Below are 19,335 nucleotides of genomic sequence, written 5' to 3' on the forward strand. Positions count from 1 at the left end.
GGAGCCAGGACTCCTGGGTTCTATGTGGGGCTGGGGAGGGGGTGATGGTTAGAGGTGGGGGCTGGGAGCCAGGATTCCTGGGTTCTATGTGGGGCTGGGGAGAAGGGGGATGGTTAGAGGTGGGGGTTGGGAGCCAGGACTCCTGGGTTCTATATGGGGCTGGGGGGGGCATGGTTAGAGGTGGGGGCTGGGAGCCAGGACTCCTGGGTTCTATGTGGGGCTGGGGTGGGGGATGGCTAGAAGCGAGGGGTTAGGAGCCAGGACTCCTGGGTTCTACGGGAGTGCTGGGTGTGCGGGGGTGGTTAGAAGAGGGAAGGCTGGGAGCCAGGACTCCTGAGTTCTATGGGCCTGGGGGTGGGAGGGGTAACAGGCAGCCCCCTCTCCTAGGGCCTGCTCAAAAGAGCTTGGCTCAGATGCCCCCCGAAAGGGGGGGGGCTGTGTATGACGGCGGGGATCGCGTTGCTCTGCCCTGTGTGGCCTTGGTACCCTGCCCCTCCACCCCAGTACAGCACTGGTATCGCTGACGGGGGGGGGCATAGGTCCGTGCTTGTGGGGGCCAGAGCAGCCCTTGGCACCAGGGAGACCCGCTTATGCCCCTGCTGTGGGTAAGTTCAGGGCTGGGAGGGGGCAGCTGTTTGTGTACCAGCCTCGTTAATCAGTGACAACGCCAGGGGACATTAAGCAGACAGAGGCCTGGCCTGTCCCTAGTTCAAGGTGAGCCCCCCTCCTATCCCAGCTGGGGCCTGTTAACCCCCTCCTGCCTGGGGCAGAGTTCCTGCCCCGCTCCCTGGGGGGGTAAACACTCTGCTCCAGATCCCTCCTGATTTCCAGCGGCAGGCAGAAGAGCCTAATGGGGCCCTGTGCCAGCAGCCTGGGGGCAGGGGGCATGTTACAGGACAGAGTCCTAGAAGAGACCATCACAGCGGCTGTATATCCCAGGGCCCCAGCCCCACACTAAACCCACCCCCCAACCAGGACCAGGTAGCACAAGAGCCTAGACTAGCGTGTGGCAGAGAGCGTGAGGCCCCAGAAATGAGGGCGGGACACCCCAATAATCCTGCCAGTGACCTGCACCCCCAGGCTGCAGAGGAAGGTGAACCCCCGCTAGGGCCCTGCCAGCGGAACGTGAGTGGCAATTCCGCCACCCATGGCCTTCAGTGAGACCCTGAGCACGTTAGCAAGAACCAGCCAAGCCCCGGAGTCACAGCTCCATGCCTGGCCCTGCCCAGCCCCGCAATGCAGGCGGGATCCCTCAAGCTCATGGGCCGACTCCTCAGCGGGTGTAAAGCAGCCATGCTGCAGCGCAGGGGCGTTACAGAAGCGGATCACTGGCCCAGTCCCTTGGGCCAGTTCAGGCTAAACAATGGTCATGGGAACTTGCCCTGCTGGTGGATGCAACTGGCTCAGCCCCTGCAGGGGGGGGGGGGGAGCCGTGCTTTGCGTCGGAGTGAGGGGAGGCCGTACTATGCCCAAACTGGCTCAGCCCCGGGGGGGGGGGGGGGATGCTCTCCACTTCTCCTGCGCCTGCCCAAGGCAGCACCGTTTCTCTGCACCCGCAAAGCAAGAAGAATTTGAAATTTAAAATAAATGCATGAAATCCTGACCTCTGTGCGCCAGGCAGGCAAAGCGCTGCCCGTGCAGCCGGGAGGGTGGGGTGGGGAGGGAGTGCTCACCTGCGTCTCTAAGGAAGGGGCTGCAAAGCTGACCTGAAAGGCAGCTGGGGCTCGAACAGGGCAGCTCTGAGCAAGCGGACGGGGGATCTTCCTGGGCCATGAAGGGCTCAGGTTTAGGGGAACTTTTGCTCTTTAAACAAACCCTGAAGTTTGGGGGCTAGAACTGAACTCACAGGTTCCCCCAGTAACACAGAGTTAAAATCCAGAGCCTGCCCCACAAGGGAGCTGATGGGTTAATGCCCCAGGCTGAGCCCCATGGGTACCTGGATCTGCCACGGACTCGCCCACCTGACTCTGGGGGCATCACGCTCTCCAGCTCAGGTCCTGGCTGCAGAACAGAGAGGACGTTCCCGCCTTGGGCTGTCTCTGGAGAAAAGAAACCTGAGCTGGGCTAATGGGGGGCTCCACCCCCCTTGCTGCTGACACAAACAGGCCCTTGGATTCCACACACGCAGACTCAAGCCCTCACCCCAGCATCACAAAAAACAAGCTGGTTCTACGCCGTGCAGATGCCATGACACCCATGAAAATACCAGTGTAACTGATGCCTGCCTGAATTTACAGAGAGCCTAAAGCAGCAGCTCCACAAGGTGTGAACTGACCATCACTCACGGCCCCGCTTTGTGTGTGCGAGCAAAACACACACACAATTTGGCATTTTCCCCACATACCACAGAATTCAGCTTGCCAGCTGCCAGAGGGGATTTCGCACTGCAGAGCCTGGCGTGCGTGCAGGGGCCGGCCTTACACGGAGACGCAACAAACGAGCATTGGGAGAACCTGGTCCTGTATCTGCAGAGCACCCAGGGCCGTGGATGTGATGAGTGGCCTGGTGGCAGGGCTGGAGGAGCCGGGGGCAAGCAGCAGCCCTCAGACACAGGCATGGCCCCGGCCCCCTCCCCTTTCATGCTCAGAAAACAGAGGCTACGTGAGACGATCTCAGAAAGAGACGTTTTTATAAAAGGCTATTTTTCCCCTCTCTTTATACCCATAAAATGATACAATTCTGTAAGTATAGAAATGTGTAATAAATTATACGGACTGCTCCTCGGGCCCGGCCCAATGCCACCTCCCCCCCCGAACAAACAGAAAGAACCAAAAATAGATACTCTAGCACACGAGCGCCCAGCCAGCTCTCAAACAGACAGTTCCTCTTTGGTATAAAAGTCAGACTCCGAGGGCCGCGCCCCTCCCCCAGCCAAGCTGCTCCAGCCCTTGCCCCTTCCCAGAAGGGCTTAACACAACCACAGCAATGCCCGAGGTTACTTCGACCTTCCAGAGCCCAGCCCCTCTGGGGACTCCAGCACTTCACAGAGGGGAGGGAAACCGAGGCACAGAGCCCATCACAGAGCTGGGAATAGAACCCAGGAGTCCTGGCTCCCAGACCCCCTCCCCCATTCTAAGCACGTGGGCAGAGCTCTGTAGTCACCCCAGAAGCTGTAACCCTTGGGGTGCAGTGACACCCCCCCACCCGAACCTGTCCCTGGCTTGCAAGGCCCCTCACCTTCAAAGGCAGAATGAGATGGGGGGGTGAACACTGGGTCTCCCCCCGCATCGTATTTGGCACCCTGCACAGAGATCGAGGGGAGGAGGAGGGTGGATCAGGAGGCATCCCCTACACAACACTGGCCTGGACCCATTGTGCCCCCTCCCCAGGGGGCTTTTTCATCCCTCTGCCTCCAGCTGGATCCCACCTCACTGGGGCTGGCCCCTTAGCTGATCCCCACCCTAGGGCCCCTGGGATCTTTCCCAGCCTGGCCACAGCCCAGGGTCTCCGACATCCTGCAGCCTCAAGCAACTCAACCTCCAAGGGCCCCAAGCTATCAGGACTGGCAGCAGCTGGGGCACTACGTGCGTGCCAGAGGGTAGTACCAGGGGGGAGGGGCTGTGCAAAGGACACTAGGAATGCATCACAAGAAGCGTGCGGAGGTGAGCTACAAATACGTGTGCAAGAGAACAGCCATGCACCTGCCAGTGCTGCATGAGGGGGCGGGCAGTGGATGGGAGGTGGATGGCTGGGGCGCCCCAAGGAAGGTGGCTCAGGACACACACACACCCTATTCTCAGCACAGAGAGGAAGGGAAACAGGGCCCATAACACCCAGATGATTGTGAAAGGCTCCCTGGTGCAGGGAATGAATCACAATCAGCCCGTCAACAATGTTGACCCCAGGACCCAGGCCCTTGCCTAAGCCTCTGGCACGCAGCAAAGAAAGGAGTTGGGGGGGGTGGTTCCCCTTTCGAATCCATCAGCTGGGCTGGTCCCAGGACCTGGGCACAGGTCACACGAGGCCAAAGCCAAGCTCCACCAACTGGAGGGTGGGTGGGAGGAGTACCAGCCAAGAGCCCCGTGGCTGCACCCTCCCTCCCCCAAGCTGGGAGAACCTCAGGGCTGCCCCTGCAGCCAGGACCCCGAGGAGCCCGACTCAGGTGACCTTTGCACCATGACTTTGCTCTGGTCTGTAACAGCTCCCTAGGGCCCAGTTTGCTCCCCAGCTCTGGCCCCGGCTCCAGGGGCCACAGCCTCCAGCCCAGGGCAGGCACTGACTGGACGCAGCACCCAGGGGTCGGGTCTCCGCCCGGCCACGTATGGTTTCACCATGTGTAGAAACCAGCCGGGGCAGAGGAGAGGGCAGGGCCAGTAACTCCTCCGTGCCAGGTCATCCCTCTCCCAGCCCAGGCTCCCCCCACCCCACCCCTGCCCTGCTGCAAGAGGCCAAGCCCATGCCCTCTCTGAGGCGTCCATGCAGCCCTGGGACTGACGCTACCTGCGTGGGGAGAGCATCTGTGCCCCTCTCTGCTCAGCCAGCTCCTCTGCAGGAGCAGCAAGTGCCAGCGGGGACAGAGAAGAGTCACTTTGTAAACGTGGGGCTCCATTTGCTGCTGCTTTTCTCATTTTATAGATATAAAAAAGACACACGTGGCGGCGGGGATGGGGTGGACGCGCTGCCAAGCCCAGCTGCCCACTGCCAGGCCCGGCCCTCCCCGTGTCTCCAGCATGTTACATTCACGTGTGACTCAGGCTCGCTGTACACTGTGGGCGGGTGGATGTCCCGAAACACAACGCTGCTGGCGCTCTCTGCGCCCGGGCTCCGGACGGGGGTGCCGCGCCGGGACGCTGGGCCGTCTGGATGGGGTTTTTTTGGTTACACGGTTGGCTGTGGTCCAGACTCTGCCTCCAAACCTCAGCACCTGGGGAGCCTCCCGGGGCGCCCCAACCCCTTGCCACAGCAGCACCCGCAGCAGCCAGCCAGGGCCTGTGTGGGAACAGCTGGGGGCGCTGCCAGGCCGTCCAGCCCCTGGCGGGAGTGAGAATCGGAGCCCCCCAGCCTCACACCTTGAGCGGCTTGTCGGCCCCCCCGCTGGGGCTGCTGGCGGTGCTGTCTCCACCCTTCTTCTTGCGCAGAGTCTCGATCCAGCTGGAGCTGGAGCGGGCGGCGAAGCTGGAGAGCGCCAGGGAGCTGAGCCGCATGTTCTTGCCCGACATGATGAGCTCGCCAAAGCCCTCCTGGTGGGAGAAGGCGTAGCCGGATCGCCGCGAGCCGGTACGCCCCACCCGCCGCATGCAGCGGTGCTGCACTCGCTGCTTCTTCCGCACCAGCTGGGTGTAACGCACCTGGGGGGTGGGGGGCACAGTTAGGAGCCCGGCCAAAGACCCCACAACCCGCCCTCTGTGAAACTGCAGGGGAAAGGCCCAGCGAGGGTGAACGGGGGCCAGGAAGAGACGTGGTAGCCTGCTCGAGACACCCCCCAGTCCTCCCTTCCCTGGGCAGCTCCTGCAGAAGGAGCTGGTCAGAGATGGGGGCAGGGGCCAACGCCATGGGGACATTCCAGTGAGGGGGCAGTAGCCTGGGGGGAGGTGGAGCCGGCCCCTGCCCCACCATGAGATCACTCGGGGCAGACAACTCCCCACCACAGCCCTGGCCAAGTGGAGATGGATCCAGCCCCCAGGCTCCACGGCATGGCCTTTCCTGGCGCTGGTCAGAGGGAGCACTGTGGGGCAGCCCACTTGCCCTCAGCCAAGCATGGGGCGCTGGGGGGCAAGAGATGTCCGAAGGCCGAGGAGGGGGCCCGCTCCGCGCTGGGGGATGCATGAGAGCCCCGGCTCGGCCGCATGTGCTCACCGTGTCTGATAGCTCGGGCTTCAGGTCCAGCTTGAGGAATCGGAAGGCCACGACTGGCATGATGCAGACCACAGTGGTAAGGGTGATGGTGAGCCAGACTGTGGGCTGGGCCAGCGTGTTTTGGGCATTACCTGGGCAGCAGGAGGGGGAGAGACCTGAAAGCCAGGCAGGCGGGAGTGGCCTGCCCCACTTCCCCTCTTCCCGTGGCAGGAGTCAGCAGAGAAATGAAGCTGTCACTGGGGTCTCTCCCAGCCCTGGGAATCAGGCGTGGTGCTGGGGGAGCAGCAGAGTTCAGAGGGCACCGATCGGGATGGGGAAGGGGCACCTCACTGCCCCACTAGAAACCTGCCCTTGCTTGCCTTGGGGACCCCCCCGGTGGGGTCAGGAGTAAATCCCACCCCCAGGTCAGATTGGCAGGGACCTTGGGGCGGGGTTCCCCTTCCTTTGCCGTGTAGAGCGTGGTCACCGGGGCACGTCTCGTGCAGTCAGCCCCTGGTGTTGTGGGGACCTCAGGGACACCTTGGTCCTGCCTGCTCTCTGCCTGCGGCACCAGCCCCTCAGGTGAATGCAACTGCTTGGACTCACCCACGAAGCGGAACTGGTTGGGGAACATCTGGAAGAGGCCGTTGCTGTGCATGGCGAAGAGGATGGCGAAGTACACAGCCAGGCTGCCCCAGATGAAGAAGTGGTTGATGGCCGTCCAGAACCCCGTGTCCAGCCCAATCTGGGGGAAGAGGGGAGAGCTCATGAGGCAGCGCAGACAGGCTGCCGAGCCAGGCAGGGAGAGCCGATGGGCAGCCCCAGGGCAGTGCCCTTGGTCCCCAGCATCACACAGGCCCACCGCCCTTCACTATGCACTCTGCCCAGCATCGAGATGCAGCCACCTCTGGGGGGGGGCACAGCAGCCGTTCAACAGCTTAGATCCAGGCTCCTCTGCTTCCTGGGCTAACTGACCCCGTATAGGGTGCGAGAGAACCATCAGGCTGGAGGGGACCCGAGAGGCCACGGAGGCAGAGACAAATGAGGGCAGCCCACCTGTACGCTGACCACGATCACCAGGGAGGTTGCCACAGTGACAGCAAAGGACTGGTAGTCGGCCAGCTGGGCGCCATCGTTGCGGGTGGCATCGGCGAAGACGCCGTAGGGGATGAAGAACATGAGGATGGAGGTGTAGATGCCCTGGGCGATGCGGATGAAGAACTCCCGCTTGTTGAAGAGCAGGTTGAGCTGGCCCGGCTCGTAGAGCTTGGGGTACTCCATGCTGCGCTGCTCCGTCACGTCCTGGGGGGCAGGGGCATGGCAGGGGTGATCCTGGGGACCCCCCAGGAGCCGCCCCTGCAGGGAAACTAAGGGCTGGACAGGCCATGGACCAAGCCCACCTCTTGCCCCTGAGGAGGGGGCCCTGACCCCTTGGAGGGAGGGAAACTCGCCCTGACCCCACCCGGCTGGGTTAGGGCCCGAAGTGCCCAGGGCCCCAGAGATGGGGGAGCCCCGAGTCCGCCTCAGCTGCTGCGGCCCTTCCAAGTGGCACCCCCAGAATTCCCTGTCTCCCCACCTGCAGGGTGGGGGCTCCCTGCTGCGATCGTAGGCCATGGGGCTCCATGAGCACAGGAGACAGGCTGGGCCTGTGATGAACTAGGAATGTTCTTAATGTTTGCTCTGAATATTGTGTTGGTGCCTCAGTGTCCCCTGTGCAGTTCTTAAGTATCTGGCAGAGAAAAGGGCCAGTGCACCTAATGCCTGACCCTCTGTCTCCTAGCAAATGATGGCCTGGGCCCCTCCTCTGCAAAGGTGCCAACTGAAGGTGTTGGAGACAAAGGGATCAGGTGACCTCCTGGCCCGGGAAAGGAGCTGAGCAGAGAGGAGGGGCTGGAGGGGGGTTAGTCTGGAGCTGCCTGGGGACAAGGAGTGAAGTGCAGACCTAGGGGTCTGGCTCACTGCCCCCCAGAATGGACCCGGCCAAGGGGTCTGGTTCGCTGTATCTACAAGCTCTGTTTTAGACTCTGTTCCTGTCATCGAATAAACCTCTGTTTTGCTGGCTGAGAGTCACGTCTGACTGCAAAGTGGGGGTGCAGGACCCTGTGGCTTCCCCAGGACCCCGCCTGGGTGGGCTCGCTGTGGGAAGCGCACGGAGGGGCAGAGGATGCTGAATGCTCCAAGGAGAGACCCAGGAGGTGAAGCCGTGTGAGCTTCTTGCCCTGAACAAGTCTGCTCCAAGGGAGAGGAGGCTCCCCAAAGTCCTGCCTGGCTTAGTGGGGAGCAGTTCCAGAGCACCGCCCAGGGACTCCGTGACAGGGCCCCCCCGCCTCAGCCCAGCAGGAACAGATCTCCACCCTGCCCCTGCCCCAGCCCCACCGATCAGGGGAGACGTACTTGGTCAAACACCCCCATGGCGAGCACAGGCAGCGAGGTGTAGACGATGTTGTACAAGGTGATGAAGTACTGGTCATAGACCGTCTGTCGAGAGAGGGGGGGTTAGGGCGAGGAAAACACCCCTGCCCCACTGCACGCGGGAACGGATGAGCAACTCGCTTTCCTGCCTCGGAGACATGCGCTCCCCCATTGACTCACTCCCCCCAGCTCTGTGCTCCCCTCCGCCCATCCCAAGTGCTGAAGGATCCAACGACCAGCCTGGTTCTCTCTGCCCCCCATGATGAACCAGCAGGGTAGCCAGAAGGGAGCTCACCTGCGGCCTCCCAGTCCAAAAGCACCAGCCTGGCCTGCCTGGGCATCCTCCAACCTCTTCCAGCAAGGCAGAAAGGATGCAGCCATTGCAGGCTGGCGCTGGGCTGCGCCCAGACGCCAGCTCTAGACTCTGAGCCCCAGTCGTACGGCACCAGCTGGAGCTTTTGCCCAGGTTCAGCGCCAGTTGCTGCCCCACAACAGGCAGGGCGCTCGAGGCCCCACCGCAGCCCTCCCCCATCATCACCCTGCAGGGCAGGGCCCATCCCTCTCCGTGTCCACGCAGCACCCGGCACAGCAGGGGCCTGATCCTGGATGGGTCCAAATCCAGCAGGCATAGTCCGAAGGGAAGCGCCACTGCCTCAGGTAACCCTGTCCAGGGCCCAGCAGCCTGGCACCGCACCTGGGCCGAGAAGCCGCAGAAGAACCCGAACCAGAAATGGACCATGGTGAAGGCAAAGTTCTTGTAGAAGAAGTAGCAGAGGAATTTGCACATGCGCAGGTAGGACCAGCGGCCGTGCACCAGCAGGAGGCGCTGCAGGAACTTGAACTGGGAGAAGGAATAGTCGGAGGCCAGCACGGCCTGGATGCCCTCCTGCCCGCTGATGCCCACACCGATGTGGGCAGCTGTGGGGGGACGAGACGTGTGGGTCAGCAGGGAACTCAGAGCAGCCCCGCAAAACGCCCTGCAGTGGGAGAATGGTGCTGCCCTCCCCGCTGGGGCATGAACCGGTGCCACAGGCAGAGACTCTCCCCTCCCGCCTGGCCCTGACCCCAGCCCCGCAGGCAGAGCCTCTCCTCGCCCAGCCTGCAGAGCCCTTCCCCTCCCCTCCCCCTGACCCCAGCCCCGCAGGCAGAGCCCCACCCCTCCTCGCCCAGCCCTGAACCCAGCCCCGACCCCAGCCCCACAGGCAGAGCCTCTCCTCGCCCAGCCTGCAGAGCCCTTCCCCTCCCCTCCCCCTGACCCCAGCCCCGCAGGCAGAGCCCCACCCCTCCTCGCCCAGCCCTGAATCCAGCCCCGACCCCAGCCCCACAGGCAGAGCCTCTCCTCGCCCAGCCTGCAGAGCCCTTCCCCTCCCCTCCCCCTGACCCCAGCCCCGCAGGCAGAGCCCCACCCCTCCTCGCCCAGCCCTGAACCCAGCCCCGACCCCAGCCCCACAGGCAGAGCCCCTCCCCTCCGCACCCAGCCCTGACCCCAGCTCCGGCCCCACAGGCGGAGCCCCCCCCGCGCTCACTCTTGATCATGCTGACGTCGTTGGCACCGTCCCCGATGGCCAGCGTCACGGCCTTCTTGTACTTCTTCACCAGCTCCACCACCTGGGCCTTCTGCAGTGGGGTGACGCGGCAGCAGATCACGGCCTTGCAGGCGCAGGCTGTCTCCAGGAACTCCAGCTCCATGTCGGCCTCCAGCGCGTGGGCCTGCGGGGAGGGGCGCAGACGGGTGAGCGACAGAGAAGTGCCCCGGTGACCTGCGCGCCTGAGCCCAGCAGGGACACCCGGAGTTGGAAGCAATCAGGGACAGCAAGGGAGTGCCGAGGGAGGGAATGGCAGGGGGTTACCGGTCAGGACAGGGGGCACCGGCAGAGTTGGGGGTAGGGCGGGGGGAAGCCGCAGCTGCGGGTCAGGACTGAGGGCCACTGGAGGGGGAGAGGGGAGTTTGCCCTTGGTAACACTGCTCCCCTCCCTGCCGCACCCCTTACCAGGCTGTGCCCATTGATGACCAGGGCGTACTCGCCCGCGATGGCCTCCAGCACCGAGGTGAGCCGAGACGCCGACATGGAAGAGGCGAGTTTCTCCTGGCAGGAGAAGCCGTTGCCCATGGAACGCGACGAGTCCATCATCTTCTCCCGGGCTTTCCTGGGGGAGAGGGGAAGGCTCAGCTGGGCTCCCGTCAGCAGCGCAGGGACTGGGATGAGGCGTCCTCCCTACTCCCCCCAGCACCCCTGCCCCAGGCCCCCCCGAGCCCCCGCCCAGCCCTCACCTGAGCTCCTCCCGCACCTCCAGCACAGTGTGGCCTGTCACGATGAACACCTCCGTCATGTCGTCCGTCAGCATCTTGCAGGAGTAGCCGATGTTCACAGCCGTCTCTGGGGAGGGGAGATGCAGGCTGAGCTTGGGAGCTTGTGCCCGAGCACTGCCCCTCGAGCCCCCTGGGGATCCCCCCACAAACCAGAGGGGATCAACTCCCCCAGCCCACACCCCCTCTGCCTCACCCCAGACTTGATCACCCCTCCCCCCGTGACCCTGGGGGCACGCGGGCTTTGATCCTCATGGTGCCTTGCAGGAGGGTTCCTGGCACGGTTGGCCATCAGATATCGATGGGGGGTCCTGCCCCCCAGCCCACAGGGGCTGGGTTCTCTGCCTGAGCCTGGCAAGCAGCGACACCAGCACTGCCAGCCCAGAACAGCTCCTCTCCACTCAGCCCCCTGCACAGGGCTAGCCTCACCTTGCTTGTCCCCAGTCAGCACCCAGATCTTGATGTTGGCCAGCGTCAGGATGGCGATGGTTTCGGGGACCCCCTGCTGCAGTTTGTCCTCAATGGCGGTGGCCCCCAGCAGCTGGGCAGAGAAAGGAGACACAGCAGTGATTCTGGGGCACCACCTCGCGCCTTGGCCCCGGCCTGCCCCTCGGGCAGCGCTCTGAGCCCACCTACCGTCATGTCCCGCTCCACCTCCTCGTACAGCCGGGCCAGGCGGTCCTCGCGGCCCTCGGAGGCCGTGCTGGCTCGCAGCAGCTGCTCCGCCCACTCCTCGTAGTACCCGTCCTCCAGGTCCTTGTAGGCCAGCACCAGCGTCCGCAGCCCCTCGCCTGCGTACTCCTGCAGGGCAGCGGGCGCGTCAGCTCCCCAGCCAGCCCTGTGGGGCCCAGGCCAATCCCTGGGGACCTCCAGCCAGCGGGCGCGTCAGCTCCCCAGCCAGCCCTGTGGGGCCCAGGCCAATCCCTGGGGACCTCCAGCCAGCGGGCGCGTCAGCTCCCCAGCCAGCCCTGTGGGGCCCAGGCCAATCCCTGGGAGCCCCCCAGCCAGCGGGCGCGTCAGCTCCCCTGGGGGCCCCCCAACCAGCGGGCGCGTCAGCTCCCCAGCCAGCCCTGTGGGGCCCAGGCCAATCCCTGGGGGCCCCCCAGCCAGTGGGCGCGTCAGCTCCCCAGCCAGCCTTGCGGGGCCCAGGCCAATCCCGGGGGGCCCACCAGCCAGCCCTGCGGGGCAGCGGGCGTGTTAGCTCCACAGCCAGCCCTGCAGAGCCCAGGCCAGTCCCTGGGGGCCCCCCAGCCAGCGGGCGCGTCAGCTCCCCAGCCAGCCCTGTGTGGCCCAGGCCAATCCCTGGGGGCCCCCCAGCCAGTGGGTGCGTCAGCTCCCCAGCCAGCCCTGTGGAGCCCAGGCCAATCCCTGGAGACCTCCAGCCAGCGGACGTGTCAGCTCCCCAGCCAGCCCTGTGGGGCCCAGGCCAATCCTGGGGGCCCCGCAGCCAGCCCTTGGGGCAGTGGGTGCGTCAGCTCCCCAGCCAGCCCTGTGGGGGCCCAGCCCAATCCCTGCGGGCCCCCCAGCCAGTGGCACATCAGCTCCCCAGCCAGTCCTGAGGGGGGCAGAGTCTGGCAGTGGAGTTCCAGGGCGATGCCCCATAGCAGCACCCAGGACCCCGGTTCAATTGGCAGCTGCCCTGTGATCCACCCAGCCCGCAAGGGATCAGGGCCCCCAGAGGGCCAGCTGCAGCCAGCACCTGGGACCCCCACTCACATTCAGATGGTCGGTGGTTACATTCAGCAGCTCGTGGTGGGCCGGGTGCAGTCGCTCCAGGAGGATGGTGTCAGCCCCTTTGCAGTACAGACGGATCCGGCCCTCGGGGCTGCGCACTGGTGGGAAGGAAGGAAGGAACTGCTGGGACATGCAGGGACCAGAGTTGCCGGAGACCGCGGTGCCCCAAGGGGAACGACCCCCCAGCCCAGGACTGCCTGGGCCCAGCCGGGTCAACGTGCCCTCCCTCTGTGGGCAGACTGCCAAGGTCAGGCCCCCAGAGCTGAGGGGGGCGTCTCTGCGGGGGGCAATGTGCACCACTCCAAGGCCCCCGTGTTCTCCAGCCCCACCCTGCTCACTGCATGGGGCCCATCACACTTAGAGGCTGGACCCCCAACCCACGGGGCAGAAGGAGCCTGAGGGCCAGCAGCCTCAGGCTGGCAAGTCCTGGGGAGCTGAAGGTCCCCCCCACAACCCCCGGCTCCCAGTCCCTGTGGCCGACCCGCCTGCGCCCCTAGGTACAGACACTGCCAGCCCCCACAGGCCCCTGCCCCTGCCGCCCTCTGCTCCACTGTTCATGGGATCCCCCCGGCCCGGCTCACCAATGACGGACATGCGCTTGCGAACGTTGTTGAAGTCCAGGATGGCCAGCAGCTGGTAGGTGACGGCCCGGCCCAGCTCCTGCACCGTGATGGTCTTGGGCGTGCGTGAGCGGAAGACGAAGCTGAAGTTCCTGGCAGCCGTGACCAGCGCCCCCTCGTCCGGGGACTGCGCCTTGTAGTACAGCTCCCCTGAGGGGGCACAGTGGGGGGTGGGGGGTGTCAGCACTGGGCCTCCACCACCAACGCCCCCCATGGGAGACGGGCCGAGCTCCCCTGCACCCCCAGGCGACAGCCCAAGCCCCCCGAGAGGCCACTCACCTTCGCTCCTCTCCTCGGACATGACGGTGTGGCAGAGCGAGAGCAGGCGGAAAAACTCGTGCACATGGGGGTTGCCCAGCTGGACGGCCTGCAGCAGGCTGGCGTCCCAGAACCGGAACCGCGGGTCGGCCAGAGGGTTGAAGGAAAAGTCAACCGGCTCCGTCCTCTAGGGATGGAGAGAGAGTTACACCCCCGTCCAACCCCAGCCATGGCCAAGGGCACCCCAGAGCCTGTCGCCTGCCCAACACAGAGAGGCCTGGAGGGCAGGGCCCCTCCTTGAAATGCACAGACCACCCTCTGCACCCCACCCCACAACAGAGCCCATCTCCCTGGGACTCCTCACTCCATCTCAGTCACCTCCCACCCCGAGATGGGGCAGCTCATACCTCCCCCAGCTCCGCCTTGTGCCCGAGCACATCCAGCACGTCACCTGCAAACACAGAGGGCAAAGGGTTAACGTGGGGACACCTGCCAGCACAGCACTGCCAGGGGGGCATGCTGGGAACCCCCACCTCACAGGAGCCGCGCTCTCCCCAGGACAGAGCCGCCCAGTGGAACAAGCAGCTGCCCCTGTCCCACCCAGCTCCACCCGCTCATCCCCCCAGCGGCCACAGACCGAGAACGGATGGACACGGGCAGGGGGTAGCTCCTTTGGCAGCAGCCCCCCGGGATGCAGCAGTCAGAGTGGCTGGTCGCCCGTGGAGCTGCTGCCTGGTATCTGCACATCGAGGCTAGGATGGGCCTCGCAGGAGGGGTGTCCCAGCGCCCAGGGAGCTGGAGTGCACCCACAGTAGGTGCCCCAGGGAGCAGAGGATGGGGAGAGCCCCCACCAGGGCCGGGGGAAGACATCCTCTCCCCCTCCCCCGGCCCGGCTCACCGTAGCTGCGCCCGTTGATGGAGCACTTGCTGAAGATCATGATGTTCTGGGTGAGGGTGCCGGTCTTGTCGGAGAAGATGTACTCGACCTGGCCCAGCTCCTCATTGAGCGTGGTGGTGCGGGCCTCGGCCGGTGTCTGCCGCTGCGCGCAATACATCTTCTTGTCCCAGTTGATGAAGTAGCTGTGGCCGAGGCGGATCACTTCCACGCTGCACACAGGGAGGGAGGGGACACAGGGCTCAGCACGGCTGGGCGGGGAGCAGCCCCCAGGGGAGCAACTCGCTGCTGCCAGCCATGAACCCCACAGCACCCCCGGCGCTTCCATCACAGGGTCAGCACTTACCCTACCGTCACACGGAGCTGGAGCAGAGCCGGGGAGAGAACCCAGGAGTCCTGGCTCCCAACCCCGCTCTAACCACTACACTCCCCTCCCTGAGCCGGGGAAAGAACCCAGGAGTCCTGGCTCCCAGCCCCCTGCAGTAACCACTGCAATCCCCTCCCCTCCCAGAGCCAGGGAGAGAACCCAGGAGTCCTGGCTCCCCAGCCCAGTGCCCACTTTCTGGACCACGCTGCTGCCTCCTAAATTGGTTGCCAGCGCCTCCCCACTCATACTGACCAATACAGGCGAGCACCGCCCAGCAGAAGCGCTGCAAGCCGAGGGCCTCAGAGGAAGGGGGAGTTCGAGTGGGAGTGAGGGGCTCTTCAGCTGACCCCCCAGGAATCCTGTGCCAGGCCTGGTGCTAGAGCCATGGACTAGAGGTGCCCCCATCCCCCTAGCAAATCCCCCTGACCACCCCAGCAGGAAATGGAGGAGCTAGGCTCAGGGGTGGGGCGGGCGTGACCGGTCCTTACCTCGGGGCTAAGGGGACAGAACCGTGCTGGGGAACGAAAAGAGAGAGAAATTAAAAGAGAGAGAGAAGGGGTGGTGGGGCAGGGTGAGATGGGCACTGGCAGCTGGGTCAGACAGAGCCGCGCGGCAGCCAGGCACAGGCGGCTCTGTGCCTCAGAGACGCCAACTTGTTCCTCCACCAGAGAGCAGCAGCACCGTCGTTTCCCGGCACCCCCCACAAAGCCTGGTACCCCCTCCCCGGGCACCACTCCTCACCGCACCCCCCCCCACACACAGTCCAGCACCATCTCTCCCAGCAACCCAAAAGCCTGGTACCCTCCCTCCCGGGCACTCCTCCCCCCCCCCACACACACCAGTCCAGCACCTGCTTCCCCGGCAACCCCACAAAGCCTGGTACCCTCTCCCCGGGCACCCCCTGCCCGGGCACCACCCCCCACCCCACCACAGCCCAGCACCGCCCCTCCCACACCTTCACATACATCCTGAATCCCCTCCCCAGCACACACAGCCCCCCCTCCCCGCCCAGCCCAACATCCTTCCCCGGAACACTCACAAAGCCTGCTACCCTCTCTCACCCGGGCAACGACCCCCCTCAGCAACCCCACAGCACAACACACAGTCAAGCACCATCCTGTCCTGGCAACGAAAACCCAACAAAGCCTGTACCTCTCCCCGGCACCCCCTCCCCGGGCACCCCCCACACAGCCCAGCACCGCCTTGCCGGCACCACCCCAACGAGGCCTAGTACCCCCCCTGGCACCCCCCCCACCACACAGCCAGCACCGCCCTCCCCAGCACCTTCACATACATCCTGGAATCCCCCCCGCACAACACAGACCCCACACAGCCCAGCAGCCCCCCACACCACACGCCCAAGCACCGTCTTACCCCGGCAACGCCCAACAGCTGGTACCCCCCTAGGCACCTCCTCCCGGTACCACCACAACACAACAGCCCAGCACCCCCCCACAGGCGGACACCCTGTCCCAGGACCCCCCTACAGTCTGGTTACCAAAACCCCCGGGCGTCCCCCCCGGCACCCCCACACAGGCCGATACCCTGTTCCAGACACCCCACACAACAGCCTGGAACGCCCTCCTCAGCACCCCTCTCACACACACACACAACACAGGCCAGCACTGCTCCTCCCCAGCACCTTCAACATACATCCTGGAAACCCCCTCCCAGCACACACCAGCCCCCCCGCAGCCCAGCATTCCCCACCCCCACAGCCCAGCACCGTCCTTCCCCGGCAACCCACAAAGCCTGGTACCCCCTCCCCGGGCACCCCACACACACACACACAGAGCCCAGCACCGCCTTTCCCAGCAGCCCCCACAAAGCTAAACCCCCTCGCCGGCACCTCCGCCACAACACACATACAACGCAACCGCCCTTCCCCAGCACCCCCTAGCAAAGGCCTAGTATCCCCCTCACCTGGCACCCCGGCCCCACACAATATAGCAGCCCAGCACCTATCCCTTCCCCAGCACCCCACGTACATCCCGGAAATCCCCCTCCCAGCACCCCCACACACACACACAGCCAGCACCCCCTGACACCCCCCAACACACACAGCCCCAGCCACTGCCTTTCCCCAGCTACCCCCCACACAGCACCACCCTTCCTGGCACCTGCACATACAGCCCAGTACCCCCTCCCCAACACCCTCCCCCACAAACACAGCCCAGCACCTGCCCCCCAACACAGACAGGTACCCCCTCCCCGAGTGCTCTCACACACACACAGAGCCCAGTACCCCCTCCCCAACACAGCCACACACATAGCCAGGTACTCCATCCCCAGGCATCTCCCTCAAACAGAGCCTGGTACCCCCTCCCCACACCTCCCCCCCCACAGCCTGGTACCCACTCCCTGGGCACCCCTTTCAAACACAGCCAGGGCGCCCCTCTCCACTGCACTCTTGTCCCTCCCCCCATCTCCACCACCCCACACTCCCTGGATTCCCCTCCATGCACCCTCTTTCCCTGAGACCCCCGATCACAGGCCCTTTTCCTTGGGCTTCTACCTGTATCTCCCATGTGCCCACCTCCCCGACCTTCCCATGCTGCCCCACCGGGCCTGGGCTTCTGCCCCCCAAGTGACTGTGTCCCCTGCCCCAGGGAGGCGCCACGCAGGAGCCTGGCAGCAGCCCCCAGCCCCACACCCAGGCACTGCCTACCTGACGTAGAGCGAGATGGGCACCACGGTGTTGAGGATGATGATGTAAGACCAGAAGGAGAGGAAGCCGGAGAAGAAGGCACTGTCCACTGCTGTATCCCAGGGCAGGTAGATCTGGAAGCAGGCTCCCACCTCGTGCTCCCAGATGGCATTGCCGATGGCCAGGATTACCCCCATGCACACCAGGAACCCGAAGATCTGCCAGAGGGAGGGCAGGGCTCAGAGTACATAGAGAGACTGGCACTGCTCCCCTGTCCCAATCAGGGCCGGCCGCACCCCCAGGCACTGGGGCCACGTCCCCAGCCCGGGAGTGGGGCCGGCCGCACCCCCGGGGGCTGGGGCCACGTCCTGGGGAGGGATAGCTCAGTGCTTTGAGCATTGGTCTGCTAAACCCAGGGTTAAGAGTTCAATCCTTGAGGGGGCCATTTAGGGATGTGGGGCAAAAATCTGTCTAGGGATTGGTCCTGCTTTGAGCAGAGAGTTGGACTAGATACCTCCTGAGGTCCCTTCCAACCCTGATATTCTATGATTCTATGCTCCCCTGTCCCAATCGGGGCCAGCCGCACCCCTGGGGGCTGGGGCCACGTCCCCCAGCCTGGGAGCGGGGCCGGCCGCACCCCCGGGGGCTGGGGCCACGTCCCCCAGCCTGGGATCAGGCCTGGCTGCACCCCAGGGGGCTGGGGCCTCTGCGGTTCTTTATTCCACCCCAGGTTTAAAAGCCTCCAGGAACATCATGTCCTGGCACCTCGGCACCACTAGAGGGCAGCCCCTGCCCTCTGCACCCAGAGGGGAGGGATGGGGGGGGGCGCATGCAGGGGGTGCGGGGGGGGTGGGGGGCAGGCTCCAGGTGCCACACACTGGAACCGAGACGGGCGCTGCTGCTCCACAGTAACGGAACCAGTACACGGCAGATCTTCCACCCACCAGGGGCATCTCCCCTACCCGCCGGGCACGTCCGGGGCGTCTCCCCTACCCACGCACCCAGAGCACCAGCGTGTTCATCAGCCGGTCGATGCTTGTCCTCTTGAACTTGGTCCTCCCGCTGTTCTGCATCAGCTTGGTGTCGGGACCTGGGGGGTGGGAAACACGTCACCGGGAGCCCCCACCCCAGTGCCCCCGGGGACCCTCCCCTCCTGTGCGGAGGGACCCCCTGTGACAAGTGGGGGGGTTCTAGGTTTTTCCATGTTTTCCAGTGGTTTGCGTGCAGAGGGGGTGGGACTCAGTGTCCCCGGGTGTTACTGGTTTAACGAGGGGAGGGGAGGGGAAAGGGAGTTTGTTGGGACACAGGACCAGAGAGGGAACTTGGGACCCCGGCCGATGGCCTGGAGGATGGAGACCCCAGTGACTGGTGACCTGGTGACCCAGAGACCCGGCTCAGGAGTCACAGCCGGTTCTGGCCAGTGGGGAACAATGGGCTGCGGGGAGAGGACCCCGGTGACCTGACCAGCTGGTTCCAGCCAGAGGGGCCAGAGGAGGGCTGAGAGGAGAGGAGAACCAGGCCTTCCTGTTTACGACCCTGTTTACCTGGAGAGAAGCCAATGGACAGAGGCAGGGTTGGGGTCGGGGATATCGGAGGCCCAGCGGGGAGCAGGGGGGCTGGGGCTGGTGAGGGGGAGCAGGCAGAGCCCCCCTGGATGCAGGGGGACTGGGATGTGCTGTGCTGAGGCCCTGAGAATTTCCTGAGCTGGGTTCAACTCTCAACAAACCCTCCTGTTTTATGCTGGCTGAGAGTCACTACGGGCTAGAGAACAGGGCTGGGGCGGCGGGGGGGCATCATTCCCTGAGGGGGCCTATGGCAGAGACAGACGTGCTGAGGCTCAGAGAGGTGCAGCTCCAGGAGGTGGAGGGACCTGACCCCGAGAGAGAGTGGACCGCCGAGAGGGGTTGTCACACTGAAAGGGGCACCCCTCACGGACCGCACGGGGCCACGAGCGGGCATGATCTGTGAGTCTGTGACACCCCGCTGAAGCTCTGCCTGACACCTGGTCGCTCGTAGGGCCGGGAACAGCCCCCTCCATGGGGAGGACTGATTACATGGTGTGATGAACTGGGACTGTTCTTAATGTTTGCTCTGAACACTGTGTTGGTGCCTCAGTGTATCAGCTGTCCCTATGGCAGTTTTTATAGTATCTATGGGTGGTGGGATAGGGTGTGTGATTGGTGCAAGGAAGGGGGCCTAGTGAACATTAAATGCCTGATCACTTCTGTCCTGCCGGAGACAACTGCTGGCCTGGGCCCCTCCTCTGCAAAGAATGCCACTGAAGGTGTTGGTAGAGCAAGGGATCAGTTTGACGCCCTC

At 64.6% G+C, this 19,335-nt stretch overlaps 1 protein-coding gene across 2 annotated transcripts in view; it reads right to left on the reverse strand.

The window, feature by feature from the left end:
• Positions 1–2,612: 2,612 nt before the first annotated feature.
• The window catches only part of ATP8B2 (ATPase phospholipid transporting 8B2), a 29,477-nt gene continuing 12,754 nt past the window's right edge, over positions 2,613–19,335 (reverse strand). For both annotated transcript variants that reach the window (XM_075071019.1, XM_075071018.1), the window contains 18 exons: positions 18,018–18,106; positions 17,038–17,234; positions 14,006–14,214; positions 13,515–13,558; positions 13,129–13,294; positions 12,811–12,999; positions 12,212–12,327; positions 11,132–11,296; positions 10,925–11,036; positions 10,460–10,565; positions 10,179–10,335; positions 9,714–9,897; positions 8,882–9,105; positions 8,170–8,253; positions 6,832–7,077; positions 6,382–6,520; positions 5,797–5,927; positions 2,613–5,288 (listed from right to left, as the gene is read on the reverse strand). In XM_075071019.1, the coding sequence (XP_074927120.1) occupies positions 5,004–5,288; positions 5,797–5,927; positions 6,382–6,520; positions 6,832–7,077; positions 8,170–8,253; positions 8,882–9,105; positions 9,714–9,897; positions 10,179–10,335; positions 10,460–10,565; positions 10,925–11,036; positions 11,132–11,296; positions 12,212–12,327; positions 12,811–12,999; positions 13,129–13,294; positions 13,515–13,558; positions 14,006–14,214; positions 17,038–17,234; positions 18,018–18,106 (2,843 nt within the window). In that variant the 3' untranslated portion in view covers positions 2,613–5,003. The remainder of the gene's footprint in view (positions 5,289–5,796; positions 5,928–6,381; positions 6,521–6,831; positions 7,078–8,169; positions 8,254–8,881; positions 9,106–9,713; positions 9,898–10,178; positions 10,336–10,459; positions 10,566–10,924; positions 11,037–11,131; positions 11,297–12,211; positions 12,328–12,810; positions 13,000–13,128; positions 13,295–13,514; positions 13,559–14,005; positions 14,215–17,037; positions 17,235–18,017; positions 18,107–19,335) is intronic.

The sequence above is a fragment of the Chelonoidis abingdonii genome, chromosome 11 (genome assembly GCF_003597395.2).
Source record: "Chelonoidis abingdonii isolate Lonesome George chromosome 11, CheloAbing_2.0, whole genome shotgun sequence".
Taxonomy (NCBI): Eukaryota; Metazoa; Chordata; order Testudines; family Testudinidae; genus Chelonoidis; species Chelonoidis abingdonii.